Consider the following 10063-nt stretch of genomic DNA (forward strand, 5'->3'; position numbering starts at 1 on the left):
CCCTTGTTTCCTTTCTCTTTCAGTATAATTTTCAGGTTTGTACTTTCCAGCAACCTTTGTTCTGCTTTGATTTTTGCATCGTGTTTTCCTTTAATATCTGCTTGTGTTTAGTCAGTTCTTACTGATCTTCTGGGTGGGCTTTTAGTAAGGAAACTCAAAACTCTCACCATCATGCTCAGATATCAACTATTTTTCCAGCTACTGATTGAGTGAGAAAAATCAAAATTCGAAAATTCAACTTGAAAAATTGAATAATATTTCACAATCTTACATGACCATTGTAGAAATTAATATGAAATTAACAAATTGCTTTCTCTCTCTTTCAGGTCACTAAATTTCTGCTCATTTGCTTTGAGGTCAATTTAAGCACCATTTTAGGAGCAAAAGAAAATGACAGTTAAAAGGAGCCTCACTTGTCAATGTTCAATGTGAAATTTGTGTAACCTCTTTGTTTCTCATAAAATAAATACTTCAATAAAAACAATATAAAATCAGTATTTGTGATTTTAATTGTGGGACATTTTGACTGTACTCGAATGATCTAAGTTTGTGTAGCAAGTTCATTGCAATGCCTGTAGTTCATGTGCATCAGACAATGCAATGCAGCTAAAACATCCACAGAGCCTGTGGGATTTAGATAGATGTTTTTTCAGGTTCCACGTGGCATATACATTTTTGAGGTTTCTTTGACTCACAGATTTACACAGAATGTAGAGTTACAGCAGTAGTCCCAATTTATCTATGACTGTCTCCATGCTCTTCTCCAAAGTTCTTCTCACTGTATAGTTAAAAATGTTATGACCTCTTGGCTAGGACTGAAATGAAAGGGTTTTGATGGATTTTCAAAGTAGAAATCTTGGCTTCTTGCCATTGTGGGGAGTTGTCAGGAAACCTCTGGGGAAAATGGAGAATCTATGAAGTAAATAGTTTGGCTGAAGATGGTAACTTACATTGATTTCACAAGGACAGCTACAAAATAGAGGAACAATATCAATGTTCTCATTGCCCTCTCCTTTCACGGGTTTATGATGCATGGTGTATTTACTCTCCATCTTCTCTGTAGAAAATAATAACCAATCATAAAATTTTATCATCTGAAGTATATTTTTAAGACTAAACCTATTATATTCCTTTTTAAAAAAACAGAACTGTATGTGCATGTGATTACATTATTTATGCCATGGTGTGTTCCTTCAGAGCAAGGAGGATAAGCTTACTATGTGCTATCATGGGACTCCTGCTCTGAAGTTTCTTTTACTTTGTTAGTTCTCTCTCTCACAGTCTGCACCCTGTATGTTCACTTTCACCAGCAAAAACACCTTCTGATTAATTTATTTTCTTTTAGTTACTGAGAATCAATCGCCTATGCTTTTGTTACTTACTTACAAGTCCCTGCACATTCAGAACACAACCAGCCACCATAATCTGCTACAATAGCTACAGATGCTTGGGCTACTTGAATTTACTACTTTAAGAAACCATAATACACTGTAATCTTTTCTCGTGCCCTTTACCTCATCTTTCACCATGCAAGAAGGTGGCAGCAGTACTGACAGGTAATGATCTCTATTAGCTGCGATTTGTAAGGCCCCGAACCATTTTCCTTTACTGTCTTGAGCTAAATTTTAGAAAATGGAGTCTTGCTGCTTAGAGCAGAAAAAGCCAGTTATGCAATATCAGATGAGGATGACTACCTGTCAGGCTGAGCTGTCCTTTCCTACTATGAGTCTGTGTTTGTGAGGGCAAAAGGCTAGCACCTTGTTATTTCAAAGTGTCTGTAAATGTGTTCAGAATAAGTATTTAAAAGAACAGAAAGCTAAATGTTAAACCATGAATCAAGTCACTGGAATATATGGGGATGGCTTTGGTCAGTGATATCTTCATCACATAAACTGTTGAGTGACATAATTTTGAAAGCTGTTGCAGAAAACTGCTGTGGGGAACTATATGAGGCTTTTTTAAAACTGACATTACCTTGAAAACTGGACAGGTGGAAAAGAGGAAGTTATTTCTCCTTAATGTTCTTTATGCAATGCAAACACAAAGTACTGTGAGCAAATCATAGTACTTATTTTAGAACCTTCACAGTTTTACCTGATAAAAAATACCTCTTTGCTACTGGGATGTACTGATATTTATATACTGCATAAAATGCACACACACTCATCACTCCTCAAATAATTTCATCTGCAGCTACTATTCTCACATCTCTGTAAGGAAGTGTGGCTGCCTGAAACTATACATCCCTTGCTCCTTGTACTCCTTTCTCTTCTCTCACCATGTTTTAAAACAGAAAATTATTTCATTAAACTGTCTTTCTCTGATAATTTTACCATGAAGCTACATACACAATAATAACAGCAAAAATCAGATACTAACCACACAATATCTGCCCATTCATCTAGCTCTTTCTGTCCCCTTCTTTCTTTTATATTTTCCCTCTGCTTTTGGACAGCAAGAGTCAACTGCTCGCTGAATCACAGCAGAGTGGGAGTGGAGTTCCCAGGGATGCCGCCTGTGTGTTCAGAAGCAGGTACTGGAGTGGGGCTGCAGGCACTGCTAGCAGCTACATTGCTTGACTTACATTTTCTCCAGAGACAGAATTATCTCAGCCTCCCAGCTAGACTAAACCAAGGTTTCTTGTTCTTGAACTTTTGGCTGTCATTTCCAAGCATTTGGTGTGTCATTGTATTTCTTTTCATTACATTAAGAAAATAATACTACATTTTTACTGCATTTTAAACCTGTTAATTTGTATCCACATCACTGCAGGGGAATCAGCAATGCAGACCTTGCAGCTATCTTCATAAGCTGAAACCATCCATTTTTCCATCGCAAATTCTGAGCACATCAGAGCAAATGTCACAGTAGTGCAGGACACCTATGGACCACTGTTTCTGGATTTATAATAGTTGTGGCTGTTAGTGGCAGACTTATACCATGTGCTTTTTTATATACGTGTAAAAATATGGAAAGGCCATGATCTTCCTTAACGTCTCTCAGATTACCTGTCGGGACAACATATAAATTAGCATGTGTCCAGTTGCCTGTTTTTCATCAGGTTCTTTAAAAAACCCTCAGATATTGCATCTTACACCAGTACAATTCTTGCCAGTGTTGCACCTTACACAGTACAATTCTTATACTACAATTCTTGACATCAGCCAACCATGAACAATATGGTCCTGTCTGGACTGAATATGTTTAGTCATGCCTGACTAAAAACTTGCATGCATGAAACTTCAAACCTGCTTATCATGCAATTTATATACGTGAAAACAAAATGGTTATAGTAAGTTCTTCCCCTGTTTATCAGAGTCCAATACATTGAATATCATCCATTATTTTCAAGTAGCACTTCACAAAATGGGTAGCTGAAGCACTGAATCTCTTTAGATCTTGAGAAGAGGAATTTGTATAACCCAACTTTTTCCAAGACTTCGTAGGACAAACAAAAAAAAAAAACTCAGAAAAAGAGCATAAAAAAGATGGCATCAAGAAATGATCTGGCAGTTAATAACAGTCAAGTCTCACATTCACTCAATTTTGGTGACAAAATGCAGCCTGAGAAGGAATGGCTTCTGCAGGTCGACCCTTCTGTGCTGACATATATGGCCAAAGACAAACCACTCAAGCAGTTACCATTTTCATCTGTTGCCACCTGTTGCCACACAAGCAGAATAGAGACTGCCACTGGAAAAGACTGACCATCATCCGTTACTAGAGTACTTACTCTTCCTACATTTGAAGAAAGGATCCTGCTGCCCTCCTTCTAGACCTCCAGAGTTCCTGCACAGAAGTTTGCACTCAGTAACTGCATCCAGCTCTTCAAGAAATGAGTTTTTTCATCCCTGTTAGTTAACGGTTATCAAGTGGAACATCTTTTTCCAGCTGTAAGGGCTCACTACCTCACTGTATAAACCCTGTCTTCATCCTGTTTCAAGAAAAAGCTGGACGTCTCTTAAGCACACCATCTGAGATCTGTAAAGCAGCAACAGGGAGCAGTACACCAAGCTCTGAGAAAAATTATACCCTCAGCATGGACCCCATAGCAGATGTGAAGACCAGAATTAGCGTATTACAGCAAACTTTGGCTGGACACCATGTCATTCCTTTCTCCAGAGAGGTTCTGCTGGCTGTGAGAAAGACAGAGGCAGTTGTACATGCTGGGGTCCATGCTAGCAGGTTGTCAAAGGAAGAAAGAGTGGTCACTTCTTCAGTAACTGTTGTTCTTCTTGGTGATGTGACTAGCATGGATCCTACACCCAACTTTCAGCTCAGTCCTCGCCCTCAAAGGTTTTGAGTTGTGAAGGTATTAAAAGCTTCCAGGTTTTATACCATTGCACAGAGGCCTGAGAGAAGCTGTGCGAGCAACATGTTTCAGTCCCACTAATGCTCTGATTCACAACTATTCAGCTTTTACTTTCAGGCATGTGCTTTTGCAGTGAGAGTCCTCATGGCAGCATCAAACCATTGGTTACAATGTCTCAAAAGTTAGTAACACATGCCCAGTGGGACCAGTACACAGCAGCCACACAAAATAATACCCTCATACTCTGTCAATTACAAGAAATAACTACAGCTATGTTGGCTCTGTCAGCAAACTAAGCTTCAGTTGGATAGCCAAACCATGGTGATCAGCGAAGCCAGATTTGCGGTGAAAATCCTTAGTTTTTTATGTGTTTGGGGGAGAGGGAGAGCAGGGTGAGAAATCAGTTTTTTGCAAAACTGTCTTTGTGAATTTGAGACAATTTGGCCAGACCTCTTCAGTTCAACTATATACTACTTTTTTGCATAACTCAGTTTTCAGTGACATTTAATCACTTTAGCCATGCACAATTTAACCCTATAACAAAAGCACTGCAGGATTAATAATACAGGATTTGGGTTAGCATCATCCAACTGAAATGAAAGGAATTAAATGTTTCTTAGTCTCAATATTCGCAACCATTACCTGTTTAGTGTAAATGTGATACAAAATCCCATTTATAACCTGAACTGTTGCTAGATGTATATGAAGCTATTTTGTTGGTTTATATGTGACATGCACAAGATTAGTATGAACATGAAATAGCACCTGTTCCATTAATAAGTGTACAACGTGCACCAAAGCAAAAATTATGACTGTTCAGTGGGAGGAAGAAAAAGTAGAAGTCTGCAGATGCTTTTAAAGATTTTCATATGTGGAAAACAGGTGCTGTATAATGTATATAATGAAGCCTTCAGAATTGATTTTGAGGCCAAAGAGGTATGTTTGGTTAACGCACGTTTTTCTTCCTTTCTTCTCTCTCCAGCTCAGAACACTGGAATCTCAACTTTGTACAGGAATTCGTACGGTGCCCCTGCTGAAGATATCAAACATAACCAGGTAAGTAAGAAGACTAAAATGTTACTGTTCTAAATGGCATATGCACAAAAATTGTCTAAGGTGTTCAAGTCTGTAACTCATACTGAAATCAAGAGCAGCTTGAAACCTGAATGATTTTAAAGTTCTGGGTAAGTGTGACTTAGACTACAAAATCCAAACTAACGTTAACCGGCACTTGGACTGGCTCTGGTGTCTCATGATGTCCTGTGCCAATGAATTTGGTTAAGTCTGGTCAAATCTTATTACTGAAGTATAGCCATCATAAAATTCAACTAATGCTGTTGCCACATGACTCATGCTAAGGAATCCTAGCAGACCCTCAAGTATTGAACAGTCCTGGAGAAAGATCCCCCTGTATCTTGTGCAGGGATGTGTACACTACACTTGAGTGTAGTAGAAGCCCTCAGATTTGCCATTTAGTCACTTCAGAAGCATGATTGTAGCAAGGCTTTTTGCTTGCTTGCTTTTTAATGTACTCATCAGCGTATGGGCAAGAGAGAAAGTTGCATTTCATCAGCAAGGACACTTTCTCATGTATATACATCCAAGCCATTTGGTTTGGAACTTTGGGACTCTGTCAAAATGTCTTGTCCCTGAAAAACAGAGAGCAATAAGTATGTCTGGATAAGGTGGGCATTACAAAAATTTAATTGGCAGCATGGGTGCCAAGCTAATGTACTCACAGAAAAGGTTGCAATATTGACATGTATGGCATTCATATAGCTGGTATTTCCAGTACAGTGTTGCCTCAAACCCTGCAAAACACAATTTTCTGCACTCAAAGGCTTTTGTTTCATCATTGTGTGTATTTAATTATGTTGTATTTAATTACCAAAACTCTTCAATATTTTCACAATTTCTCCACGTAATATGCAGAAGTTACAGCATTTTTTAACTAGACAAAAATGACACCCAAAACTACTTAAGGAAAGAACTTAAAATGATTAGTCGTATCAGAGTTAAATTAATATTTAGTAAATGTGATAAAAATATTTTTCTCTGAAAGTTTTTACTGGATTACCTGAAATTTCAATATGAAAGCCTGATCCAAAAACTTTAGGTGAAGAGAGTTTTTGATATTCTGTGCCCCCATTCTGCTTATTAGTTTTGCTTTTTAATTACCCAGTGTTTCCTGTGGTGCACCATATGCCTTGTGTGAGCCAGTTCAGTGCATGAAGGTGTTTCTGCTTTTATTGCAGAATGGTTTTATGTAAAGAGGTGAAGCCCTTCTAATTAACATAGTACTTATAAAAAACGGGGTATGAGGTATTGTAACAGCAGGTGCACTCTAAATGCAGTCATGAATCAACTAATTTGATTTTGGGGGTGATAGTTTGAGTGAAAACTAAAACCGGGTTTTTTTCCTACTTGCTTCTCAATGAAATGTTAAGTTTCTGATGGACCTATCAGAAATACCTTTTTTTAGCTAAAATGAACCCAGAAATGCTACTTCAGCCTCCTATTTTCTACTCAAAAACTGCCCACCTCTAACTGTTTGGCATATAAATACATTGTTTAGTATAGATTTTTTTCTCCTGTGTCCAAAATTAAACATCTGCTTTTGAATACGTGAAACAAAACAAGGGACTCAAGGTCCTATACACCTTGATATCAATACTAGAAATAGGAACTAGAGTAGTTATGGTCCTTTGTCGTGTTCTAATATTGCGTCCAGTGTTGTAAGATCACTTGAAGGTCTGTTAAAGAACACGGAGAGCCTTTTGCACTCTACACACAGAGTTCAATAGAGACATGCTTTGAAATAATATAATGGAAACACAGAATTGAGTTGGAAGGGACCTTAGATCATCTAGATCCAACCTGCCTCTATTGGCAGGGACACCTCCCACTACACCAGGTTGCTCAGAGCCCCATCCAACCTGGCCTTGAACACTTCGAGGGATGGAGCTTCCAACGGCTTCCCTGCGCAACCTGTTCCAGTGTCTCACCACCCTCATTGTGAAGAATTTCCTCCTAATGTCTAATCTAAATTTCACCTCTGCAAGTTTTACTCCATTACCCCTTGTCCTCTTACTACATGTCCTCATAAAAAGCCTCTTCCCAGCTTTCCCATAGGCCCCCTTCAAGTACTGGAAGGCTGCTGTGAGGTCTCCACAGAACCTTCACTTCTCCAGGCTGAACAACCCCAGCTCTCTAGCCTGTCTGAATAGGAGAAGTGCTTCAGCCCTCTGATCATCTTTGTGGCCCACGTGGCCATGGAATATCATGGAGTTTGGGACATAGCAGTGCAACTGTTCCTCTCTTCTTGAAAACTCTTGCAGACTTAGCAAGGTCTGCAAAGAGTCTTCTGACACTGACATCAGAGTACCAGTATTACCAATATGACCATTGGTGGATTGAAGGCTGTGTCATTTTGCAGTCACAAATTTTGCAGTGTATGTTTTTTCCATTAAAATTATTCAAGGCTGAATTTTGGCCACCAATGTTTGCATAATATAGCTACAAAATAGTCAGAAACTTATACACAGATTATAGTTACAAAAGTAACTGTGAGCTACACTGCTCAGATCCTAATTTTAATTACTTTTTAAGCAGTAACATTAAATAATAAATGTATTTAATAATATTAAATAAAGAAATGTAAATAAATGTAATGACAAGGAAAAGCTGTTCAATTAATTCACTACCGAGCAATACCTTGAGCAGATGTTAACATTACAAAGATAAACTTCACATTTCCAGCATGATAAACATAGTGAAACTTCCTGCTTCTTCACTCTTGTTGCCCACAGTAAGTTCTATCTAACAATCTGTGGGTGTCTCTACATTCCAGGTTTCAACACAGCCAGTTCCACAGGAGCCCAGCAGAAAAGATTACGAACCATATCAGCCGTTTCAGAATTCAACAAGAAACTATGATGAGTCCTTCTTTGAGGACCAAGTGCATCATCGTCCACCTGCAAGCGAATACAACATGCACCTGGGACTAAAGTCAACTGGCAACTACGTCGACTTCTATTCAGCTGCTCGTCCCTATAGTGAACTTAACTATGAAACAAGCCACTATCCAGCCTCTCCCGACTCCTGGGTTTGAGACTTGGGCAGATACAAAAGCTCCAGGAACTGTGCATGTGCATGCATACCACAAGACTTTTTTTTTTCCTGCAGATTTAGTTTGTTAAAGCCTGTTCCATAGGAAGGCCCAGATAACCAGTATGGAAAAAATTAAGAGATTTTTTTTAGAAGGCTAAAAGATACGAAAGCTAAACCTGGGAGTAATTAGAAAGAAAGATATATACATATATATATTTTACAGTGTGGGGCAACTTTATTGTTGGCCTGTAGGGTCTAAAGTTCCGTCCTGTATATTGGATGTGGCTGAAGGAAAGAGGGAGAACATGACAGTGGATGTGGGTCAAGAGTTAAGCACAAGTAACTGAGCAGCATACGTACTTAATGGGGAACAGCTTCTCACACTTTGTTTAATATCCTCATTCATTGTGAATCTAGGCTTCAAGTTGCATTTGGGGTTTCCTCTGTACAGCAAGATGTTTCTTGCCTTTTGTTAATGCATTGTTGTAAAGTATTTGATGTACATTACAGGTAAAAAAAAAACAAACAACAAGTGCATTGTGTATATTACACCAATGCCACAGTGTTTCTTCATCTATGGTTCTAAATATTGCTTCAATTTCAAATTTTGAAAGATGTATGAATTTCCAGTTTTTGGTTTTCTTTTCCCCGGTGCGTTTTAACAAAAAAGAAAAAATCAAAAAAAAAGTCAAGAAAACAAAAAGGAATATTTAGCAGTATTGTTCGTTCTGATATGTGAATTTGTTTGTGGCAACTAAAAAAAAAAAAGGCATTCAGCAGTTTCTGACAATTAACATTCATCATTCCACACTCCTTGTCAACAAAGTGCTTTTTCACTGCCTAAAATTTTAGATGTAGATATTTGAAATAGATTTTTTCATTTATACCAGTTTTCTTTATGATGATACAGTGTTAAAAGAAAATAAATTACAATTGATCTGTCATCCATATTTGCTAAGAATGTCTATTTCCAAGAACCTACCATACAAATATACATTCTTACTTGTATGTGTCCATGTGTGCATAGTATTCTGTGTGCCTGTATGTGTGTATGTGTTTGAGTGTGTGCGTTTGTGTGGCGTAAGACTTTTCATCCAGTGTTTTCCTTGTTCAAGCTTCAATTTTTGTTTGATTTTTAGTTTTTATAAACAGTGGAAACTCCAGTATGTGCTTTCTCTTACTCACTTTATTAACCATTGATAGCAACTCAAAATTGTTAGGCCACATACTCAAAAAGGAAGGGGTTATCTGATTTTTCACTGACTCCTTCACCCGTAGGTGCCATTTCCTTTAAAATAGCATCTCTTGATCTTCTCTTGAGGAGATTTCATTACTCTCCAGCCACCAATGTGCAAGTGCTCAAAGAAGGCAGTTTGATCTTGCCATCTTCCTGAGGGAATGGAAAACAAAGACCCAACAGACTTAAGTCTGGAGTCTCCAGATTGTCCAGGCTATAGAAGGGTCCAGCTCCTGAACCATTAGGACAATCATTTATTTTAACCCATACCAAAAAGAAAACCTGATGCGCAAAACACATTCCTCAAATATGAAACATACTGACCATTTCTGTGCATTTAAAGTGAAACCCTCAAAGATAAAAAGCATAAGGGACAGAGATTTTTTTATTTTTTTTTTTCTTTT

At 38.0% G+C, this 10063-nt stretch overlaps 1 protein-coding gene across 1 annotated transcript in view; it reads left to right on the top strand.

The window, feature by feature from the left end:
• CTNND2 (catenin (cadherin-associated protein), delta 2) overlaps nt 1-9366 on the top strand; it is a 306974-nt gene extending 297608 nt beyond the window's left edge. The window contains exons 16-17 of the mRNA XM_010001353.1: nt 5295-5368; nt 8163-9366. Coding sequence (XP_009999655.1) covers nt 5295-5368; nt 8163-8423 — 335 coding nt within the window. The 3' untranslated portion in view covers nt 8424-9366. The remainder of the gene's footprint in view (nt 1-5294; nt 5369-8162) is intronic.
• Nucleotides 9367-10063: the final 697 nt, after the last annotated feature.

Source organism: Chaetura pelagica, unplaced genomic scaffold (assembly GCF_000747805.2).
Source record: "Chaetura pelagica isolate M959 unplaced genomic scaffold, ChaPel_1.0 scaffold317, whole genome shotgun sequence".
Taxonomy (NCBI): Eukaryota; Metazoa; Chordata; class Aves; order Apodiformes; family Apodidae; genus Chaetura; species Chaetura pelagica.